Below are 25,305 nucleotides of genomic sequence, written 5' to 3'. Positions count from 1 at the left end.
AGACCCACTGGCTAATGGTATAAATAACATATCAGGTTAACAAGGTTATATATGTCAAACGCTGCATACTTTCTATCTAGCCTATTAGCTATATATGATTGTGATAAAGATTATAAGAAGTAGAAGTTACATTTCCACCAGAATATAAATTTGAATCGTGTAATTCCGCTGGACGTTAACTGCATATATATAGCCTATATATATTTTTCAAGTTGTAAAAAAAAAGAAGAACAAACATCTCTGGAGTACAGATTGAAGTGTAAACTTCAAACTTAACATCATTCCAGTAAACTAGCACAGAAATATAAAGGTGCGGTTCCTGCTCAATGAGCTTTGAAACACCTGCAGTTGTGGTAGCCTACATTAATTTCATTAGTTCCTTTAGTATGTCATGCATGCTTTTCTACTAAAAACTATTAGACGGCCAACCGAGAATCAGATAGTCCTTTGTGAGCTCAACATGAGCTGAATGCCACATACAAAAAACATCTTAACACCATAACATTTTGGAGACAGCTTATCTTGTGAATGCAATGGTTGCTAGTCTCTCATCCTTTCGTTCGCCTTATAGACGATTACATTTTCCTTTCACGTTTTCACAAATGTATTGAACGAATCACTTGCCTTTCATCTAAACTTCCCTTAAATAAAGTAAACATTTAACATACTTTTAATAATCTTATTATTGAAATTATTTACTGTAAAATAGTATTAAGTGTGAACTGAATGTAATATTTCTGGACACTTAATTACATGCTAGTTGCATTTACCGTAGTTAACATGAACGAATAATGAACCGCACATCTACAGCATTTATTCATCTTAATGTTAGTTTTAACATTTATTAATAAATTATTTAAATACGTATTTGTTAACATCAGTTAATGCACTGTGAACTAACATGAACAAAAAATGAACAGTTTTTTATTAACTAACATTGATGACGATTAATAAATACTGCAGCAAATGTATATTGGTCATTGTTAGTTCATGTTAACAAATAAGACCTTATTGTAAATTGTTACCAGAAAATGTATTACTATTTCAATTCATACTTAATCTAATGCAGTAGCTGAACTTAAGAGTGCTTCTTTGGCCCACTTAAGTAGGACTTAAAGGGATAGTTCACCCAAATATGAAAATTAGCCCATTATTTACTCCCTCAAGCCATCCTATATGACATTCTTCTTTCAGACGAATACAATCAGAGTTATAAAAAAGTGCACCCATTATAAAAGTAATCCACATGGCAGCAGTTAATAAAGGGGTTAATAAAGGCCTTCTGAAGTGAATCGTTTTTTTTTTTTTTTTTTTTTTTTTTGAAAAATATCCATATACCAAATATGTAACTTTCTTTGCAAATTGAATAACGATATTTTTTCTGTATAAAGTTTTAAACATGGATATTTTTCTTACACAAACCCATCACTTTGCTTCAGAAGGCCTTTATTAACCCCCCTCATTTTTGGGTGAACTATCAGAAATATATTATAGTTCACCCAATAATGACAGTTGACAGTAGCCATTGACTTCCATAGCATTTTTTCCCTACTTTTTGTTATTTTTATTTTTTTACAGACATTCTTTAAATATCTTCTTTTGTTTTCAACAGAATAAAGTCATGCCGGTTTGGAACAACTTGAGGGCGAGTAAATGATGACAAAACACTATCACTATCTCTTTAAGTCAGGGGTCCCCAATCTCGGTCCTGGAGGGCCACTGTCCTGCACAGTTTAGCTCCAACCCCAATCAAACACACCTGAAAACGATTGGGGTTAGAGCTAAACTCTGCAGGACAGTGGCCCTCCAGGACCGAGATTGGGGACCCCTGCTTTAAGTATATCAAACTTTTAACCTGACATTATTACAAAGTGCACTTAATCATGTGCACTAAAAACATAATCATGATAGTTTACCCTTTTTATGTACACTAGAGTGGCTTTATTTCAATATTTTATTTATCTGCAAGTACAGTGTCTTTTAAAAAATACTTTTTTTTCAAAGGGTTTCTTGATGTTTTGACCATAAGTGACATTCAGAATAAAAAAGAAGAGAACATATAGGCAAAAAAAGTGCAATTTGACAGCTGTGTGTCTTTTCATTTGAATCAAAACAGTATTCAAGGAGAAGTTACTTTATGATTAAATTGATATGATCAGAGTGTGTGCATTCACAAAATGATTCATATGCATTTAACTAAAGCCACACATTTGATGAAATGCAAACAATATACAGAAAATAGAGTATCATCTCTGTAAAATAATTTTTAAAAAACGTAATGCTTTATGTACAAGATTTGTCTCATACAAGTGCTTGAATATGCTTGTGATTACCGTAGAATTACATCCACGCTGGATATTCAGTTCAGAGGTACTTTTGCCCGCAAGATATTTCTTAAAAACATGCTCACAAGATTGTCTAAACCTCTTCTGGAATGAAAAAACTATGGCAAAGCCCTTGAGGCCCTCTGAAGCAGCTCTCCAGGTCATTTGGTAGTACAGTTGGACTTATGAAGGTGCACTGCTCTACATCTCCTGTTTCCACAGTCCTCTCATTCTCTTCCTCCCTACCATCCTTATTGAAAGCTATCTTAGGGGGAGAGAGGAGGCCTTCAAGAATGCCCAAGGATCCGAGTGCTCCATCCATGGCTAAGAAGCTATTAAGATGCCCATGTTTAACGGGAATACAGGTTAAATCCCAACTGAAGTCATGATGTGATGGAGACACCAACAAAGGGAACTGGTCCTCTTCCTTTAACTCTTCCTCTGTAGTCTCAAAGACTTCTTCATTTCTTTGTGAAGCGATCATTAACTGAGGTTTATAAGGAGAATCAATGCAAAACAGGTCTGTCGTGGGCGTTTCTGTGGCGTGAAGAACTGTTGGATAGGAGTCTTGCCTCTCCCAAGACGGATTGACTTCCTCAATGGGAGTTAATGGAGGATCGCTGTCTCCAGGAAGAGGTCCCCAAGGGCCATAGCTGTCATCCTAAGAAGAAATAAAAGGTATTGGTAAGTATGGAGTTGCAGTATGAAGAAGACACTGTCCAATAACATTTTAACATGTGCAATTTCGTATCATAATTGTAATGCACTTTATTGAGTATAATCAAGTTTTAGACAGGTCCACTTGAGTCAAAAACACCATAGACAAACTTTAAGTTAACTTTTTATTGCGTGTTTTGCATAAATTTACATTTGGCGATATGGCTCTTTTCTAAATTCCCCATCCTTTTCGTGAGCTCCATGAAAAGCCAAGACAGGGAACAGCAGCTTCTGGACAACCTCCCAAATTTCCAAACTAGGAAGGCATCATAAATCCCCCATTTAGAACAGAGCATGCATCAATGACACAATTGACATTGATTAAGTTAAACACACCCTACGTCCCAATTCGCATACTATCCATACTAAATAGTATTCAAAAATAGAATTAGTATGTCCCAAATCGTAGTATGCTGAAAAAAGTATTCCAAAGATACCCGGATGGTTAGTATTTCCGGTCAGAATTCAAAGTATGGATCGATGTGCACTCTAACGGCTGATATTGCCCACAACTCATCGCGATAGAGGAGAGTCTCTGCATTAAAGACCCACACATGGCAGATCAACGTGCGGCTACATTTCTCTCCGATACGGTAGGAGATTAAACTGAATGTGGAGGATTTGAACTGTGACGAATCTGACGATGATTGACAGGGCAGTTAAACGGTGACGGGATGCACGTAACTAAGCAACAGAGTCTGTTAAAGATGGCGTAGTATGTCCCGAAGCTTGCATACTTTTCTGCTACACACTCAAAAGTATATACTTTTTCTTCACAAAAAGAGTACATACTTTTAGGACGTAGTATAAGTAGGCGAATTGGGACGCAGCAACAGTTAAGTAGGAGCTGGGGAGGAGGTGGGAGTTTGAGAGTTTGAGAGTTGCCAATTGAGGATATGGGAATTGGTTCAGCTGATATGGGTGGGGTTGGAATTTTTCCAATCAGCTGATGGTGGAGCTTGACTATGTGGCCTGCCTGAACTAATGCAGGGGCTTTGTAAGAGGTATTCCAATGTTTACCTTTACAAAAGTGCATCATGTCAATGATAGTTTTAAGTTCCGCTTCCACTGAAATTAGCCAGAACAATTTGTACCAGGAACTTTTTTTTCCATTAGACCTGTTTCCACCATGGTCTAAAGTACCGTAAAGATTAGGCAAATTAGTCCGGTGATGTAGGACTGCGCACGACCGCTCCTCCCAGTCAATGATGGACAGTAATCATTTTTGCAAGTGTCGTCTAGGAACTCTCAATACCCTTCTGAGCTGTATTCCTCACAATCTGGACGGGCCAATCACGTCGTGTATAGAGTCGGCAGGCGGGGCCATAATGACGACGGCCGAGTTGTGTTTGCGTGCTTCTAGTAAACACAGAAACGGGCGAACGGCGGCGGTCTTTCGAATCAGCTTTGACCGCGACTCTCGAAGACTTGGAGTTAAGCTTTTCTCTGAGAAAAGAACAAAGAACGGCACTGAAGTCATTCTTAAAAAGATGTGTTCGGAGTTTAGCCGACCGGATACGGTGAATGTTTAATCTATCAACAAGCTCTGTTTCACCTTCGTTGCTCTGGTTGGTGTAGCGCTATCCTATCGCGTGCAGAGGGAGTCTGAAAGACAACCGTTTATCCCGCCCCTCGGATTGAGCCCTGTCTATGGTGAGTTTCCAGACCAAACATCTTGATGTGGGTCTGGCTTGTCAGGCTAGGAGAGCGGGGCACAACCTAAGGCTTTGCCTCAATTTGTGTAAATCCACTTGGGGCTCAGAGTATATATTTCCTGTACATTTTTCCCACAATCATAATCATTTCAACACACATCTAGTACAATTATGTTGATATTTTTCATTAATACAGTGTATACTTTTTCTTGATTAACCCAGAAAGAATAGAAGTGAAATGTGACAACATGCCCCATTGTAACATGACCAGATGACAGCTTAAAATTTTGTCAGTAAAATACAATTATGAACTTTTAAAAATAAAATAATGGCCTTTTTTAATAATAATACAAATTTTTTGAGTTTGACAACAAACATATCGCTAAATACAGCCATACAGCATAACATAATACATAATTATTCATTTCTGAACATTGACAATGTCATTATTCACCCTTTTCTCATGGTTTCTCAATTCATAAAAGTATAGAATATAATAGCATATTCCTAATAGGGGCTCATTGTAACGCAGTGTTACAACATACCCCACCTGTGCAACTGGGATATTAACCGGGACTCGTTCCTTCTGCAGGTTGAATCAGTAAAGAACGATCTCAAATGATAAATATTAGATATAAGATTAAAATAATATCAGATTTGTCTTATTTTAAATAAACACAAAAACAGAGGTGCAAAAATTCTCTGCAAGCACTTAAAAAAACTAGCCACTCAGATTTCTCTCCCCTTCTGATGTAGGAAGTTTATCTTATTATAATATTTCCGCCTCTTGGACATTTCGACCCACACCGCAGCTATTTTGTTTTTGTAAGCGACAATGGTGAGCAAGACAGTTGTGTGTATTTGACAGTTTAAACGATAAGTTACTCACAAGACTTGACATCTGACAACCAGTTGTCCATCAATAAGTGCGCTCAGAAAACGATCCATTATAAGTTTAAACTAATATAGCTTTAAAACTCGTGGAAAAATAAACTTTAATGATGAAAAAAGAACTGCTATCTGTGAGAGAGATCACGATATAATATAAACAAAACCAAGCAGATGTCTTATTAGTATTTGGCAGAGAATCCAATTGAAGCAGGAACTGTGTGGAGAGGGGTGTTGCAGCAGCTCATTTGCATTTAAAGGCACACACACGAAAATAGCCTGTTCTTGACTGTAGTCAGAAATGGGTATTTAAAACATGGATTTATAAATGATCTGAGGTATTTTAAGCTGAAACTTCACAGACACCTTTTGGGGACAACTGAGACTTAATTTACAATTTGTAAAAATGGGCATAATAGTTCACCTGCCATAGATCATCTGCCTTATGCCAAACTAGTTCCCTTCTCATCATGATCATCCAATTGATTTGTGAATGCTGTTTTTTGCCAATAAAATCAATGCCTATGGATTTTTAGCTGTATGTTAAGGTTCAGTGACCTGATGTATTTTTTTCTCTTTGAGATGAATGACACCATCAGAAGACCAAAAAATTTGTTTAATTTGCGGCCTATTGCCCAACGTTAAAGGAACAGTATGTAAGAAATGTATTTCAATTAGTCATAAAATGGCCCTGATATGTCACTAGACATTGAGAAATCACGTTAATTTCAAATACTTATATCACTGACAACAGTAGTCGGCCAGGATATTGTCATTTAAAAGTTGTTGTTGCAGCCCTCAACTGATGTTGACATGTTGTGTTTTGGCCTGAAGCGCCACCCTCCACCTATCGACCAATCATGAAGTCAGTAGTGTTTCAGCATCCGGGTTGCCAGCTCTGCTCTAGTTACCACAGCTGCAGCTACAAACGTTTATGCTGGATCCTGCAGCCTATCTGGCAACCTCGAGTCAGGGAGAAGGGGGAGAGGGGATAGTGATCGCAGTACCAGTTTTGGCCACAATCTTACATACACTTCCTTTAAACAGTACAAACAAAAGATGGGGCAAATCAACTCTTGAAATATTATTATGGTAGGCCTCCCCTACATAGTGCATTAGTCAAAATGCAATGTCATCAGTTTGCCTAAATTAGAACACAGAATGTTCAAATGTTTTACGCACCATTTACACGTGGTAGGGAGCAGGTGTAAATTTCTTTTGTACAACCTAACATTTTGAAATTACGAACATTTCATAAATCCGAAAATTAACGTCAGAGCGGCTTTCCGAACGATTTACACACAAATACGTTCTGCTCGTGTTTCATGAATGAGGCCCAATGCCTCCAAACCCCTACTACTGCATGTTGATTGTAGCATTTAACTAAAATGACATTGTATAAATAAACATTATTACCTTTAGTAGTTTTATAGCATTGCTGTTATCGAATTTCGGTAAATTTTCAAAAATCCAAGAGACTCCCATGGACATGCACATTTTCATCATTCTGTAAAGAGATTTTTTGAGAAATAAAAATAACAGTTATACACAAAAAAAACGCATGCACGCACGCACACACACCTAACTTCTCCATATCATCAACATTCAATGCATCATTCAATACATTATAGCTTATTTTAAATAAAATGGCCATCATTTTCACATCACAACAATTTGCTCTGAAGTCTCCACTTATACAATGTCATTACACTCACACTTGACTATGACTATAACTTTATGAAAGACTGCAAGCAAGAGCCACATTGTGAAACTACTTGCACAAATGAAAGTACAGATGCTTAGTAACATCGAAACCCCCCAGTTCAGCAAGTCACCTTTGCCGCACACATTTCAGGTACATCAAGTTGGCCAGGATCACTATAGGAACACCAGCAGCCAAACAAAATCCAGCTATCATTCCACCTGGAAAGTACACAATAACATGAAATGGTTTTGTTGGAACAACTCTGCATTAACTTTTCGAATATCTTTGAAATCATGTTATAAGTGCATACTTTGTGTATATGGATCAGTATTATCAGTATTATTCAGTGTCTGCACGATATGGCGCCCTTACCCATACCCTACACAATGAGTAATACTGTAGTCAAAACATGCACAGAACCTCATGCTGATTCTCTTAAAGCAATAGTATGGCTTTCTTTTCGAAAACAAAAAAAGTTTTGCAGAATGTTTTAGGGTTTTTTGTTCATCCAAAGAAAGTCAATGGGTGTTGATTTGGATCTCAGTAACTTTGACTAGACAAAAATAAAATATCTTTAAACAAAATATTTCTTAAAAACGTTTTTTTCCCACAGACAAAAGAAAGCCACCCCGGAAAACGACATGAATATGAGTAAATAATGATGACAGCCTTTTAATATTTCAATATAGCAATATCATCTCTTTACATCTTTTCGTCAAATACTGTATTTAAAAATCGCCTCTGGTTTATAAAGTTTATAATTGATTGTGGTCAAACTAATGTGATTTAAGGTGAAAGCTTTTGTTTGTCACTTTGAGAGAACATTGCCAGAATGTTAGCAAAGGTGCTAAGTTAACTAAAGTACAATGCTTGGTTTTAAAGATCCTTGACCTTTCTCATCTATTTCATAAGAGAATGCACCTGTTGCCTTGTCTGAACTGGGTTGATATGATAGTTTGCTGGGACAACAACAGGTGGCAGGTTTTCCTTTGGGCCCTTCACCCGCAGAATTCCAGGCAGAGACCAGAATATCGAAACATTCATGTGGGCCCTGCAGCTCCCAACTCAAACGTCTAGGAAATACGTAAGGCACATTTTCTGCAAGCAGAGCAACACACAAAACATGAGGAGATGAAAAGGAGAAAATAATATTAAACAATCATTTGCATCACTCTCTGTTCAGACTGACAGCTGACAGACAGTTTCTCTTTGAACCAGGTTTCATAATTTCCAGGTCAAAGGGTCTAAGAGTAAATCTGTAGAATGAAACATGAAAGTTAGAATGCTCCTGTAACTGTTCATCAGGGTGGAGATATTTAACACTGAGAGGAAGCCGTTATTCACATTTTTATCTTTTCTGCATTTTTTGACATCATAGTTACACCACAGGATCATAACAGACATGTTTTAGATACTGATGTCTGTTTAACAGATTGGTTAGAAAAGCTTAAACTGAAGACAGAAACATTTGCACATAGCCACATGCTTTCCGCTGTTGTCTCTACTTCCTGTCATGTCAAAAGCCACATGTTAAGAATAGCTACTAGTTCTCATTCGCACTAGCCAGAGCTGTAGCTCTAAAAAGACACACAAATGACATAGAAGACTCTAGTGACTCTAGTCAATATGTATCAACAGTGATCCGCAGCAGGAATGAAAGCCTAAACCGCAATTTACTCTCTAATAATTTTGTTCACCACAAGTATTTTATTTTTACATATATATACATTTAGAAACTGAATATCTGCCACAGTCCTAAGCATGTAAGGCCAATCAATTAATAGTTTTCAGTTTCAGTTAAATCTGACATATGGGCCTGTCCCTTTGAGAATGACAACTTTTTTCCATCACCTATACATTTTCTTTTCTCTTGCAAAACTAAAATATTAACTCAACACTACTATAGATAACAACAAACTGCTGTGGATCAAGTCTAAGTCATCTGGATCCGGTCGCTTTAAACCCAGCGATTGAGTAGTTTTAAGGAAACATTTAACCCAACAGCTGGGTTAAAACAACCTGGGTGTGTCCCTTTTCAGCCCAACTTGGGTTGCTTTTAACCCACCATAGAGTTTAGTGTTATAAGTTTGGGTCAGTAAGATTTTATTTAAAAGTCTATTTCAAATAAATGCTGTTCTTTTAAACGTTCTAGTCATTAAATAATCCTGAAAAATGTATCATATTAAAATGATTTCTAAAGGATCATCACACTGAAGAAGTAATGATGCTGAAAATTCAACTTTGCCATCTGCTTAATATGATATGATATATAATATATATATAATCATATTAAAATATAATACAATACATTTTTTCCTGTATTTCTGAACAAATAAATGCAGCCTTGGTGAGCATTAGAGAATAAAACAAATATTATGACTCCAAATTTTTTAAAAGTAGTGCATATCCTGCAGAAAAAAACTACTTACATCAGTCTAAGCTGGTTTGCTGTTCTTAGCTGATTTAAAATGGTTTTAGCTGGTTTATGCTTGTCAGCCAGCCAGCTGGTCTTCAGCTTCATATTTTGTTGAGTCAGTGTATGATTTAAAATCAGTAAATAATATCCCTGTTGAAAAAAAACAGCTTAAACCGGCCTGGTCCAGCTGGTCTCTTAGTTGGTTTTAGAACGGACATTTTTTTAGCTGGTAAGGCTAGTAGATCAGCAAAAAACTGAAACCTTTTAAAAGTGGTTACCATGTTAGTTGCTTCCAAACTCCATTTTACACTTATTTACACTAAATGTTTTGCGGTACTAGCTGAGAATACACTCTGCGAACCACATTTGTTTTAGACTTGCAATGTACAAGTGTAGGGGAGTGGGGTTACTGGAAGAGGATGTGAATATTTTCAGTAAATGGTGGAAAACCCTGATGTCAAACTGTGGGTGTGATTGTGATGAGTCTCAAACCAAAGACAGGTAGAGTCTTTCCACTGTACTAAATGCATGAAGGTGCACTGCATCACTTGTGGGGTGAGGTTAAAGACACCTAAAGTGTTGTGGGGGGAAAAACATTGTTTTTATGTTAAAGAAAAAAACTAAAGATTCTCTGTGTACAAACCATGTGACTCCTCCCATCAAGCACTTACAGGCATAAACCACAACCCAACACACTCACAAAAACTGTTTTACTTACGGTTCTGAATAAATCTCTTGTCTCCATGTCTCTGGAAGTAAATGGTGTAGTTTGTGATAAATCCCCTTTGTTTTTCTTGGTCGAGCTCGTCCCATTGTATCAAAATCTGCCTTTCCCCTACAGTGGTAACTGATAAATCTGGACCGGCTAGAGGCTCTGAAAAAGAAACAGAAGAGGATATATTGGCTCTTCAATCACTGAGTAGGAAAATGTTAAACAATTAATATAAACTCTTTAAATATCTTTATTCACAACCCGCCCCAAAAACTTTATGAAAAGACTTTTGATAAACTCTCTGTCACTGCCCTCTTGTGGCAATTTAGTGAAAGAAGAGATTATTGTTATCCTTTTTGTTTTTTCCTTTTTCTTGTTTTTTGTAAGAAAATGTTTAGACGAACGTTTTGAAAAATATTAGTAAGTAGTACTTATATTACTATAGGCCTATTACTATAAATAATTGTAATATTGTTAATCAAATGTGTAATATTTTTTAAATCTACACCCTATCCACACTTATATCCTATGAAGTGTAACATGAACAGTAATGTAAATGTTTTATGTGCACTACCGTTCAAAAGTTTGGGGTCTGTTTAAAAAAAAAGAGGGGAAAAAAGAAAGAAATTCATAATTTTATTCAACAAGGATGCAGTAAGTGACAAATGTCAAATGTTACAAGCAATTATTTTGAATTTTCTATTCACCAAAGAACAAAACAAAACTGTAGCTCAAGTTTAAAGGGTGAGATCACCCCAAAATATTTTTTTGTAAATACGACATGTCGTTCCATAAGACCTTCGTTCATCTTCGTAACACAAATTAAGATATTCACCCCACCCCACCATACACAGCAATATAATCACCACTTTCAAGTCACAGAAAGGTAGGAAAGACATTTTTAAAATAGTCCATATGACTCTAGTGTTTCAACCTTAATTTTATGAAGCAACAAGAATACATTTTCGGCGCCAAAAAAAAGTAACTCTTCGAAAGTGCATTATTTACTACGTCAATAGCGTAGTAGTAGACTGGAACAAATGAGAAGAGATGGTTGAATAAAGATGTTATTTTTATTTCTTGTCGCTTCATAAAATTAAGATTGAAACACTTGAGTCACATGACATGGATTATTTTAACGATCACTTTCCTTCCTTTCTGGGACATTAAAGTGGTAGTTTCATCAAATTAGCCTAGGGTCAGAGAGCTCTCGGATTTTATCAAACATATATTAAGTTGTGTTCTGAAGATGAATGAAGGTTTTACGAGTTTGGGACGTCATGAGGGTGAGTAATTAATGTCTGGATTTTCAAAGGAACTTTTTGAGCCTGGCTACCAAAGCAAGTTTGGGTCTAAAAACAACACATATATTAAAAATAGAAAACAGTTATTTTAAATTGTAATTAAGATAAATTGCAAATATGCAAGTAATCATGAACTTACTCTCTTCCCTTGCATAAACCTGAACAAATGCAGGATCTGAAACTCCAATAGCTTCTTCGGCATATAATGAGATGTTATACAAGACACCGGCTTCCAGACCTGCAAGTTCAACATTTATAATGAAACGTAGATGATGGACATCATTATATGAACTACATCAATCTACATAAAATATCATACTGTTTTATTTTCAAACCCTTTTAAATGATTTCAACCCTTAGGTATTATTAAGATCAATAGAACTGGATTGTATGAAAACATCTTTCTTACCATGAAGCCATGTAAAATTATAGTCTTTTCCTAATCTCTTCCATTCATTCTTCCATTCTAAGTGCACTAGGCTTTGTTGCCACTGTATAACAAAACCCAGAATGTCCTCCACTTCCTCAGTGTAATGAGACAAGTCCCATGACAGAAGCACACTGCCCCCTGCTGCTGGAACTAAATATCTTATCATGGGAGCTGGTTTACCTGTGACACACACACACACAAAAGAATAATGTAGACTTTCATGCAAACAAAGATTCCGTAGACATCTCGCAAATGGATGACTCTCATTAAGATGAGGTTAAGGGTGCTAACACTTTCTGTGTCCTACAAGTTTCAATAAATAAATAATCTGTTTCTCACCTGTGCGTATCAAACTCACAGGTGTGGGTGGAGAGGACCCAGCTGATGTCACAGCACTGATGTTAACTTCTGTCACGCTCAGCTGAAGTGTCTGATGGGTGACATGAGCTGAGCAGTTCAGTTCATGGATTTTGCCTTCTTCTATATAAGATAACTTGTAATATAACAAATCTCCACTGTAATTTTCTGGTTTGTAGTGCTGGAAGATGCAGGAGAAATAAATAGTCAGCAAGTGAGTTCATGTTGAGGGCAAAGACCTGTGACATTTTTATCTATGAAATTACAGATAATTTTTTTAGTCAGTTCTTTCAATGAACTTTCTGATGTGGTTCACAAATTGGACTTTATGATTCATTCATAAACTGGACTGATCTGTTTCATAAACTCACTGACTGCAGCCATTCTCAAGTGGGACAGAAAATCGAAACTTTAGTCTTTTCCTCACATAAAGGTTTTGCATGTCTTCAGAAGTCCTGGAATACAGTGTAAAGACTAATAATACTCAGCTAACAGGGAACATTCTGTTTAGGTTCTTTTAAAGTTATAAGCAAACATTCTTCCAGTAACAGTAATTGAATGTTTGTTCAAAGTTCTCTGGTCTTTATTTCACCCCTTTGCTTTAGATGTGGTATAGAATATGCAACAGTTTACAGTCCCAAATTAATGGAATTGTTTTTCCAATAGACCCAGAGGTGTGTTCATAAGGTAATTTGACCAATTCTAAGTTAACTCTAACATCTATGCTAATAGCTACACTTCACTGCTTTGAAATGGAAAGCCGACACTGATGTGTCGATGGGATTGTGGTTATTGGAGGTTTTTAGCTGTGTAATTTTTGAGAGGATCACATATTTATTGATGAGCAGGAGTTGATTATTTAGAATTATATAAAAATAGTTCCACATGATTTGATTTGATAAGAGTTGAACAGTGAAAGATCACTATACATATACAGGACTTTTTTAGAGAAAATGCACTGGCTGAAGTCATCTTTGACGCTGTTAATGGTAGGAAATGCCAAAAGACTAAATAGTTTAATAAAGAATGTAGAGAAGGTTAGATCAACTAATCGCTAGTTAGATCAAACCAGACTGCTCGCTGAAACAATACAATATTTTAATGACCTTTGTAATGTCAACAATCTATTCAGCTCTTCAAAGAATATATATTTAAAAGATTATTTAGATGAAAGCTACTTCTGAGAATGGCATCTGTGAATAATCTGCAAATTATTTTCATTACAGAATATACAGTGGATGCTAAACCTCTGAGACCACATTGCAAACCTGGGATACAAAATATACTTTAGAATGAAAATAAACTCCATTTCAGGAATCTGATTATTATCATTTTTTAATTAAGATTAAAATTAAGATTTCTAGGTTACTAATCTCTAAAAAAAAAATATGTGACAATGACCATGAAAACTCATTTGTACGTAAGGTCAAATTTTCATAAGATGGTTAATATTTAAGTTGCTTTATTGTACACTATCATTCAAAAGTTTGGGGTCAGTAATATTTTTCTTTAAAGAAATGAAGCATGCATTAAATAAATGTTGTTCTTTCTATTCTTCAAAGAATCATGAACAAATATCAAGGTGTATATATATATATATATATATAAAGCATCACAAACATTTTCAATATTGTTTTTCTGAAAATAATAAGAAATGTCTCATGAGCAGCAAATAAGCATATTAGAATGATTTATGAAGGATTATGTGACCCTGAAGATTGGAGAAATGATGCAAAAACACAGCTTTACATTCACATAATTAAATTACATTTTAAATATATTAAAATTGAAAAATAGAAAATTGTTATTTTAAATTGTAATAATACTTTACAATATTAGTGATTTTACTGTATTTTGATCACATAAATGCAGCCTTGGTGACCATTAAAAACTTTTCGAACTAAACCCACACTGTTGAACAATAGTATGTTGTCCATTTTCCTTTGATGTTAACAACCGTAATAATTTAAAGTTATGATTTCTCTGTCCAGTAGGTGGTGCTGTTACCTTCCACAACACTGTGACATGCTGAAGTCCATGCGTACTGGCCCTGTTGATGACTCGCCACACATCAAGTTTGTGTGAGGGTGCTAGGACAAAAAAAAATGTATCAAAACCATAGACTGCAAAAAAAAAAATACACACACACACACACACACACACACACACACACGTTCAAAAGTTTGGGGTCAGTACGTTTTTTTTTATGTTTTAAAAGAAGTAATCCGCTCACCAAACCTACATTTATTTGATTAAAAATACAAACAAAAACAGTAATATTGTGAAATATTAATACATATATATATAAAGCATAATTCTAGAGTTAAAATATATCAATAGACATTTTTATTGAAACATTTAAGTCACAATGGTTTTCATAAAGTAACTTTGTCCAACAGCGACACCCGCTGGTAAAGTTAAAAAGAACAGTATATTGTTTCTATTTTTTCTGCCTTTTGTTATTAAAGGTGCACTATGCAACTTTCCGTCCACTGGAGGGCGCCTATTCAAAACAAAGGCATAGTTTGATGACGCCTAATTTGAGCGCAGCATCTTGGGACATGTGGTGAAGACCTCACAGCCGGTGGAAAATAGGACTCAGGCAGAAATCACGTTCATGCATGCGGTTATTAACGTTACTGTAGTATGAAGCAGAGCAGGACCGAGTGTTGAGGAGCTGAGCAAGACCGCTGGAGCGATTGTTACACACACACGGCTCGCGAGCACCGGGACTTTTATTATGACGGGACACAGTCGCCAGGCGCCTGCAGTATTTCCGCGTTTCCGGTTATGATTAAGGTAAAGCAGCTTTGTTTATCATATTAGATACATTTAAGTGTGTTTAAAATTATGTTATGACGTTACTTTGTGCGTTCGCTCGGCGCTGCTGTGACTTGTTCACACTGCTAAGAGAATAAAACTGAGGGTAGCGCAGATATGACTAAATTGACAGGCGACTTCCTCAGATGCTATGCTGAAACGTCCCGGTTCTTAGTTAAAATAGCAATTTTTTTCACAATTTACAAATAGTTGGAAACAGTTTGGGATATTGTAGGTACTCAAATGAACAAAATATATAAGACTGGCCTAGTGGTTTTTGGATATTTTACTGCAAAAATACTACATAGTGCACCTTCAATCTGGAATAGTATAAAAATACAAACAAAAAAAACCCTAACTTGATTAGACTTCTTTGATTTCTGAAAGATCATGTGACACTCAAGAGTGAAGTAATGATGCTAAAAAATTGAGCTTTGATCACAGGAATACATTACAATTTACTGTATATTGACATAGAAAACAGCTGTTTTAAATTGGAATAATATTTCACAATATTACTGCTTTTGTTTGTATTTTTAATTAAATCAATGCAGGCTTGGTGATTGGAAGATACTTCTTTTAAAACATTAAAAATTCTTACTAACCCCAAACTTTTGAATGGTAATATATATAGTAGGCTATATGTATATGTATATAATACTTATTTATAGAATGTAGGCCTATAAATGTGTTTGTGTATCACTTTAGTTTTGGGTCTAATTCTCACTATTAACTATTGACTTCTGCCTCAAACTTCTAATTACTGTTCAGGCATAGGTTAAGATGTAGAATATGATCACTCAAAATAAGGCATTATGTGCTATATGAGTTCTAATAAACAGCTAATATAGTCATATACAAGCAAATAGTTATTAACTGTGTTTTGCGCGCATGCGTATTACTATTGCCATTGGCAGCTGACAAACAGCGACAAACTCCGAGAAAGACCATGGCACCTGCCACAAACTCTGGCATCTGCCAGAAGAAATCCGTGACAGCTGCTGATGCCACCGGAAGTGGCGCTGCGACCTGCTGTTGCCAGGATTTGCGCTTGCTCTTCATGCTCAAAAAATGTTAAGGCAATACCTTTTCCAGGACTGGTTATATTGAAGGGATGACTCCACATGCTGCAGTTTGTTGAGCTGTTAACACACACTCTCAGCTCAAACTGATAGGGCATCAGTGGTTTTAAGGTTTCCTGCATCAAAATGCATCCAGCTAGGAGCTCCGTTACTCTTCCCAGGGCCTGATCAAACACAAGAGCAACATTTTTCAACATGCTTTAAACCAGTACACATTTTCTCAAATCCTTTTTAAGGGGTCAGCCTCTCTCACCCAGTCCTGGTTATTATGCGCCCTTCTGAACCTCAGACTTGGTTTCAGTACATCTTCTGAGCCATTCCAGTATATTGTAGGAGAAAGAACACCATTTTCAAACACGGCTTGTGTTATCTCTGGAGTGCTTGGAATCACTGAGCAAAAACAATGTCATAAAATCAACATGATTTAGGCTAGACAAATCCATGCACATTTGGTATGATATATCATGATATATGGGTGTATCATGATATGATCAAAAAGTGTTTCAGAAATGAGTAAGTGTGTGTAGTTTTGTCTCTTACCAAAGTCCCAAATCGAGAAAGGGAAATTATAGTGAGACTCTCCTAATGCATTTTGGCCTCTTACATGGACTGTGTATGTTAAGCGCTCATCAAACAGAGACCGTGGAATAGATAGATGATGGTCCTTGTCCATCTCATACTGGCGAAACTTAGATGTACTGTTGCTATGCATGGGAGAAAGATAAAAAAAGATAAAGCAGAAGAAAGGCTAATATGTTTGATAAATATGAGTCTCTAATAAGACTAATATGAGTCTCGATGTTATAGACATACTTACTGAAATGTCACACTGAAGTTTGTAAATAAATATGTCTCAGTTGTGACCGTCAAAGAGCAGTTAACAAACTCTGAATGTTGGTGTGTGACACAGCTGAATTTCGGTTTGCCTGGAGGGTCTAAAGCAGAAAATGTATTATATTTGCAATCAAAAACTGGGAAATTGTCACAACAAACCTATAAATCTATAATTTTGAACCTAAGAAAAACAAGTAGGGTAGATACAATTAGCAATATAACAGTATTATCATTCTATTATCATTCTATCAAATCATTCTATTAGATCTGTAAAAAAGCAATACTTTAGTAAAAAATTTAAGAGGTGTTCAAATGATCTTTAAACCACATGGAAAGTAATAAATCATTTGCTGCAAAAAGAGAAGATTACTTCAAAGCTACCTTTTTGTGGATGGTGTTATTTTATCCATTTGACATAGCTCAAAAATGTTATGATTTTTTTTTGTGTGTTAATGTTGGTCATTCATTAGCAACTAATATTCATATTAGTAATGGTGAACCCTTGGATTATATATCAGGAAATTTCCCTATTTTTTTTAAGCCACCTGAGATGGACGAAATAATTTAAATTATTGATCGATTAAAAATATCTTCAGCTGGTCATAATAATATTTCTGTATATCTTGTCAAACTGGTGAAATGTTCAATATTACAGCCACTTCTTTATATTTTTTCTCTTTCTTTGAAAACAGATTGCACCAGAAGATATAAGACAAAGTTATTCCTCTGTTTAAAGCAGATGATCCTCAATCTATTAGCAATTATAGACCGATATCTACTTTGCCATGTTTTTCAAAAAATGTTGAAAAAATGTTATATAAACAAATTCTCTTTCATTTAGATTATAATTCTGTTCTTTATAAACATCAGCATGGATTTTGCAAAGACCACTCTACTTATATGGCTTTGCTTCACCTGATTGACAATGTTACTCTTGCACTTGAAAATCATGAATTTACTTGTATTTTTTTTTTTAGACTTGTCAAAAGCTTTTGATACAGTTAATCATTATATTTTATTGGAAAATATGGTTTTCATGATACTACACATAAATGGTTGAACAATTACATCTCAAATAGAAGACAGTTTGTTTTAAGGGTTGCTATTCTAGTACAGCAAGACTATTATGTGGTTATATTATTATCCTCAGGGGTCCATCCTTGGACCCTTATTATTTCTTATTTATATAAATGATTTATCAAATGTTTCAAATATTCTTACTCCAGTAATGTTTGCAGATGACACAACCTTAGTTCTCTCTCACTCAAATTTTAATTTATTGATAAAGATTGCAAATGATGGTCTAATCGCTTATGCTAATTGGTTTGATTTAAATAAATTATCTTTAAATTTAAAAAAAAAATTAGTGGTAAAAAAATATACCCAAAGGAATTTCGAAAAAAGATGATATTTGAGTCTACTGAGGTGTCTCAAGTGCAAAAATGGTGGGAGTTTTTGTTGTTGAGAATCTGAGTTGGAGGGAACAAGCTGACTACATAAGCAGAAAAATACATAAATCTACTGGTATAATAAGGAGGAATAGACATCTTGTTACTGCAGAGTGTCTTCTTACTCTTTACTATAGTTTAATTTATCCGTATCTTTCATATTGCAATATAGTTTGGGCGAGTACTTTTCCTATTACTCTTCAAAAAATGTATATCCTTCAAAAACGTTTGGTTAGGATTGCAAGCAGACCAAATATAAACATATACTTCATCTGTTTCTCTATTTCAGAAACTTCAGATTCTTACTGTTTATGATATCAACATTTCTCAAATTTGTGTTTTTATTTATAAGATATATTCAAGTGGTTCACAGTCATTTAACTCGTCAATGGTCAGATTTTCATCTTCCTAAAATTCTCACTTCTATACGATATAGGGGTATTAAATTATGGAATGGTTTCTCTTATCTAGCAGAAAAATGTTCTTTAAAATGTTTCAAAAAATCTATAAAGAAGCATTTTATTGCTGTTTTGTAATTGTTTTTTGTTTTAATTGTGTCTTTGTTTATTGATATTTTTTGTACTTTTTTGTATATTATTATTATGCTGTAATTAACTTGTTATATATAATATATATAATTATGTATTTATAATTTAGTTTTAATTTTGTTGTTTAGGTAGAGGCTTTAATGCCCTTTGGGTTTTTTGCCTCTCCCTGCACAGTTATGTGGGTTGTATTTTGTTTGTTTTTATTGTGTATATTTTATACTTGTGCAAATAAACTAAAACCAAAAACAAATTATTACATTAATATACTCTATTAATGCATATTCAATTAATTAGACATGCCCAAACTTTGATTCATAAACCCTTAAAAATAATTTGCATTGATGTACTATCATTTAGTAGGGTTGATTCAGTCATATTAAATGAAATTAGTTAATGGACATATTAATGTAATAATAATTGGTGTGTGAATACAAACGAACATGAACTTACAGCCAGCTTTGAGATCTATGCCGCAAACACTATGCCATTTGTCTCCCTCCTTCATCTTGCAGAGTAGTGAAGATTTGGGCTGATTGATGACTATTTGTGTTTTTATTACAGAGCAATTAACTGCTTCGAAAATGGTCTGTCCATTGTAGTCTATGGCAAAGTGCCTGCCACAGTGCTCAGTGTCTGACTGGCATACTACAGTCAAGTTGGAGCCCATGTGAATGACATCTGAGTCTACTATTAACTTTCCAACACATCTGATTCTGTAGCAATCTAAGCAGAGAGAGAGAGAAAACAGTATTAAGCTTGATCATGGAACTTGAAAAGCAGCTTCAAATGAATAACAATCGCAATAACTTAACTCACCACAGAATTTTCCACTGAGGAGGAGTAAAAAGACCACCTGCCAGACTCTGATGAAAAAATCCATTCGCTGCCTTTCTGGGTCTCTGTGATTATCAGTGAATATTGAGTCAAATATTTTTTCCTACACTCCATGCCTAGTCCTTACGTTTCTTCTCCTGCCTTCTCTGAAGCACACCAGCATATAATCAGAAAAAATAGGTTACCTTGCATACCCTCAGATGTCACATAAAAGAGGTCATAATGCACACATGTAAATATCAAAGGCGTAAAAAAAACCACCAAATTAGAAGGTTACCATTGATACGCTTGCAAAATAGTCAGCGTTCTCTTCTCATCAGCGATACTTAATGTTACAAGCCTAATCTTTTGTATGTCAACCTTGTTTTCTCAGACTTTTTGGGCCAATGACCTAGATTTGTGGTATTTATGCCTGTTCTGAAACTCTGAGCATGTTTCAACAGTTAGGCGTCCCGCTTATTAAGCCACATTTTTAGTCAGCACTGATCATTAACTGCTATCTAAATTTAGTTTAAACATAAACTAAAATAGGCTGATATTACAGTAACCATACCTTTAAAGTCATGCATTAAAGGGGAAAAACACATCAAAGAAAGATATGATATAAAGGCAAAAGATATGTCATTTGTCGTAATGTAGAAAAAGACTAACCTTTCCTAGTGCACGCAGAACAGTGATATCTCCTACATTTGGGCTCCTCTGCGGTTGCCATCATATATATTAATTTGCTCAAAAGGGCTGGCAGCTTCACATAACATCAAGTCACATATGGAAAGTGAAAACAATACAAATTAATTCAGTAATACTTTTCACAAAAACCTATGGTCTTTAAACTTGAATTTTACACACAAACTAGCTCTGTTGATATCAAAAACCTGGACGTACTAAAGACAGACATACGAGGCTCTGAAACATCGAAACAAGACAGACTAACCCATGTCGTCCTCACACGTTCCCTTTTACATGTGCTTAGCGTGTGAAAACGACACCACAGAACAGCCTTCCTGCCTGGCCCAGATTTTTGATCTCTTCACACTTAAGTTTCCATCTTCGTCTTCAAAGTGTTTCAGGGGAAAACCCAATGACACAGATAAGGAGAATTTGAGATACAGAGTAATTCAAAGAATGCACTAAATAACAGCAGATTAAATAAAAGAGGAGGTGCTTATAATAATAAACAATAAATATATTAAACTCTTCATAACAGTGGGGAACGACTGCCATGCTGTTAACTGTGGAAAATAAAAAATGAACAAAAGAAAACAATGAGGTTAGTGCCAGACCACAATTACAGTTTGTGTGAAACTAGCACATATAACCACAAGAAAAGAGAGACCACAAGTCTTAAATAAATAAAAAAGGAGAATGGAAATGAATAAATATTAAGATAACTAATTATGTTGTATGTTAAACTTAAATTTACCTAAATAACAAAGAGTGATGCATAAAAAGAGAGGAGGCATTCTTGTTTGTGTTACTCAGAGATTTGGCAACAAGAGCCATTCGCAACAATTACTCATAACCTTCGTCACATCAAAGCATTTGATTGGCCAATTGCTGACCTATGTAATGATTTTTATCTCAAGAGTCATCTCTTTTTAAAGGCCCTCTGTTATACTTTAAGATCTTTTTGAGAAAGATTCATATAATATGCACATTAATAGATGGATGATTTATCAAAGATCACATTCAAATTAATAATAAAGTGAAGAAGTCGAGAAAGATTTTAAAAAGCAACTTTATCATATATCTGTCCTCATTTTGTATCAAAAACATCAAGCGTGCGCAACATGTGGTTATTTGACCTTGATTTGTTTTTCAGAAAAATAGTCAGCAACTTCTTCTTTAAACGGTTAACATCTAGATAACTAACTTTGACCTGTTTAAAATATCTCATTGGTGATCTTAATGTGGGCTGTTAATTACTGAATTTAATGAAATTGTGCCTTTCATTTTTTTTTTTTTTTGTTAATATGTAGTGGTCAAATCCACGGCAGGGTATGCAAAACCTAAAATAAGTCTAAACTAAAAGTGTTTATAATAGTATTATTTTTATATTTACTCCAATTACATTTAAAGTTACTACTTCCAATATGTTTTTGTTGCGTTGATCATTATAGCCAATCACAGACAGGTCTGGTTTTGGTAACAGGAACCCCTTAAGAGCGGGATGGAAGAGGAATGGATGGAGATATTCCTGCATCATCTACTTCACCATACAGATTACCAAAAAACATATATCACAACAAAAACAAAAAACTTTCCAGAGTTTTTAGAAATGAAATGACTGAAAAGGTAAAAGGAGGTATTTTCTGAAGTTACAAGCAGGTGAATGTTGCTCCACATTGTTAGAAAGTGTCTTATTCTGATCCTCAGTCTAGACAATGAGATGGTCTACTTAATAAATGATATCAATAAATGTTGATCGCAAGGGCACAGATTTGGTTTGAACATTGGGGGGTTTGAACGTTGGTATGCTGCCTGTTATTTTATTTTTATCTGAATGTCTCAACAGAAATCGAGACTCATCAGACCAGGCAACATTTTTCAGTCTTCAACTGTACAATTTTGGTGAGCTTGTGCAAATTGTAGCCTCTTTTTCCTATTGAGATGAGTGGTACCCAGTGGGGTCTTCTGCTGTTGTAGCCCATCCGCCTCAAGGTTGTGTGTGTTGTGGCTTCACAAAGGTTTTGCTGCATACCTCAGTTGTAACGAGTGGTTTTCAGTCAAAGTTGCTCTTTTTATCTTTTATCAATTCTATCATCTATATTTTTTATGTGTATTGTTATTATATCTATCTATCTATCTATCTATCTATCTATCTATCTATCTATCTTTCTATCTATCTATCTATCTATCTATCTATCTATCTATCTATCTATCTATCTATCTATCTATCTATCCAGCCTAACTTTACAAAGTTATCTGTTACAAAAACGTGTTAAAAACATGTTATGAGATTATACACCTGATAATGTTATGAAATTTGTGTATAATTATTCATAAAATTCTAACATAGTAGAGATTATAAAAAGAAAGAAATTAAGTGAAACCGCCAGTAGGCGGCAGCGATTCACTTTTTAAATGAGTGAGCCACGTAATGTTAAATCGTTCATTCATCCAATTCCTTCAAAAGTCAGATTAATTTAGGAAGAAAACAAACACCGATGTGAATACTTTTGTCATTGATAATTACAGACACTATTGAAAAATGAACTAGCAAAACAGACGGCTGCTTTGGTAACTTGTTATACTGATATAGTTATAGCTAAATAAATTGCGATGGATTAGCTAGCTATATGTGATGTGTACTTAACGTATATTACACAATATTCTCATACCTCATCATTCTCAGTAGATGCTTTATTTATTTTTGCATCCCACCAGCAATTAAATATAGTCCGCTGTGCAGCACTTCTCTTCTTTCTTGACGCTAACGTTTGCTCTCCCAATTAAACACCACTCGCCTTGTTTTGGTGAAAGTGCGACTCATTGGGCGTTACCAATCGGTTCAATGGAGGGGGAGTTTTTTTTTGTTTTTTGTCCGATTTATTATGACACACTCATATTTGATTAGGAACAAAATTATCGTTTCAATCAAATGAATTATACACATTTTTCTTTTGATCTACTGTGATTTACACGTTGAAATATTTTTATTTATTTATTTTATTTTTATTTTTATTTTAGGGAGGGGGGTGGGGGGGGGATTTGTAATTTGATGGATTTGGATATAAAAAAAAACCAAACTACGCCCCTGGTCGTCGTTAAGCTTCAGCACAATGACATTTCAACTGCATCTTTTTTTGTTGTTTGCCTTGTCAGCACATCTAATAATGAGCATTCTTTGTGTTGGTTTGTGAAATGGGTGTTAGTCCATTAAAAACAAATGAAGTTAGTTAAGATGATCTTTTGAACATAATTTGCAACAAAGATAAATTATCAGAATGTTTGCTCGCTAACTGCATAAGTGTGCACACCCCTGACTTAGTTGAAACCCCATAAACCCATTGATGTTATTACAGCACTTAGTTTGGATAGGAGTCTATCAGACACATCTTGATTTATGAATATTTCCCCTCTTCTTTGCAGAAATGTTTTAAAGTTGTTCATTTCTGAGGTCATAATATGGAATGATATTCCGGACAATATAAAGGAAATGAAAATTGAAAGCACCATACAATATGATCAATATCACCTTTGTAATCTGACACCAAACTTCAAAACATGTAATGCTTAAGATTTAATAATGACCTTACAATATCTATTCATTTATTTGGCTAAATAATGATGTTGAAATGGAGGTTGAGTGGACCATGGAGAGGTGGCTCTATAATATTTGTATAATTTAAATCCCTTAAAGGATTGTTAGGCTGCATACAAAGATCAACTGGAACCAGAAACACTTTCCATAACACCCAATGTACTTGTTACTATTCTAATTTTAGTCTGTCTGTCTCATTCTTATCTCAAGGCTACTGTAGTAAGCCAGATCTGGTCCGTATCCAGACCAAAAGATGGACCCACACCCTAAGACAACCACAACAGCCCTGAGTGACATCTAGACAAACCGCATATGAAGACCTCATCAATATGACAGCCATCGGCCCAGACCCTCAGTAAAGACCATGCGAATAGTCAAGTCATCTGCACATGTTTGGGTTCCTTGCCACTTTCGCCTCTGGCTTGCTTAGGGGACACTTAATATTCAGCAATATTATTGATCTGACTGCACTGAATAAAAACACTATTGTCTTTTTAGCGCTTAACAGCAGAATTGAACTTTGTTTAGATTGCTGATCATTATTTTCCTGATGAGAACTGTAAAGCTAATTTGTATAAAGTGTTAAATAATTAATTGCAACTTAACATTAAGTTTTATTAACAAAGTTCGTAAGGAGTACATTCAGATATTAGAGAGTCGGTATAGCCGACCCACTAGCTGACTGCATGTTTTTTCTTTTATTATACAGTAAATCACTTGTTATTGTGTGATTTAAAAAGTGTGTTGTTAATAAATGTTTATATTAAAGTTTTTTTGCTAATTTAATAATAACCCCCCTAAATAATTGGTTGAACTGCAAGTTTCTGAGCCGTATCTGGTCCGTGGACCAAGCCGACTTTCAGCCAGATCTGTTTTAAAATGGCTGGGCCAGACCTGGGCCACATAAAACAGTCACAGTTTTCAGAGTGCTATCCAGATCTGGGCCACATAAATAAATAAAAGTCAT

The 25,305-nt window shown here is 35.1% G+C and overlaps 1 protein-coding gene across 6 annotated transcripts; it reads right to left on the bottom strand.

Annotated features, from left to right (window-relative positions):
• Positions 1 to 1,942: 1,942 nt before the first annotated feature.
• il23r (interleukin 23 receptor) lies at positions 1,943 to 23,563 on the bottom strand. 6 transcript variants are annotated; one of them, XM_067459886.1, is made up of 18 exons: positions 23,416 to 23,563; positions 21,009 to 21,128; positions 20,726 to 20,819; positions 20,057 to 20,220; positions 19,691 to 19,963; positions 17,228 to 17,345; positions 16,951 to 17,114; positions 16,664 to 16,800; positions 16,415 to 16,574; positions 14,516 to 14,598; positions 12,491 to 12,689; positions 12,131 to 12,331; positions 11,861 to 11,959; positions 10,424 to 10,579; positions 8,211 to 8,387; positions 7,420 to 7,507; positions 7,001 to 7,091; positions 1,943 to 2,985 (listed from the first exon to the last, which is right to left on the bottom strand). In XM_067459886.1, the coding sequence occupies exons 4-18, from the start codon at positions 20,118 to 20,120 to the stop codon at positions 2,419 to 2,421; spliced, it is 2,577 nt and encodes an 858-aa protein (XP_067315987.1). In that variant the 5' UTR covers positions 20,121 to 20,220; positions 20,726 to 20,819; positions 21,009 to 21,128; positions 23,416 to 23,563; the 3' UTR covers positions 1,943 to 2,418. The 6 variants fall into 6 exon arrangements, with proteins under 6 accessions (XP_067315987.1, XP_067315992.1, XP_067315991.1 ...); XM_067459891.1 differs by having other exon boundaries at positions 12,491 to 12,581; XM_067459890.1 differs by having other exon boundaries at positions 20,057 to 20,139.
• Positions 23,564 to 25,305: the final 1,742 nt, after the last annotated feature.

The sequence above is a fragment of the Pseudorasbora parva genome, chromosome 12 (genome assembly GCF_024679245.1).
Source record: "Pseudorasbora parva isolate DD20220531a chromosome 12, ASM2467924v1, whole genome shotgun sequence".
Taxonomy (NCBI): domain Eukaryota; kingdom Metazoa; phylum Chordata; class Actinopteri; order Cypriniformes; family Gobionidae; genus Pseudorasbora; species Pseudorasbora parva.
The sequence above is the reverse complement of the archived record's forward strand: the minus strand, read 5'-3'. Positions and strand labels throughout refer to the sequence as shown.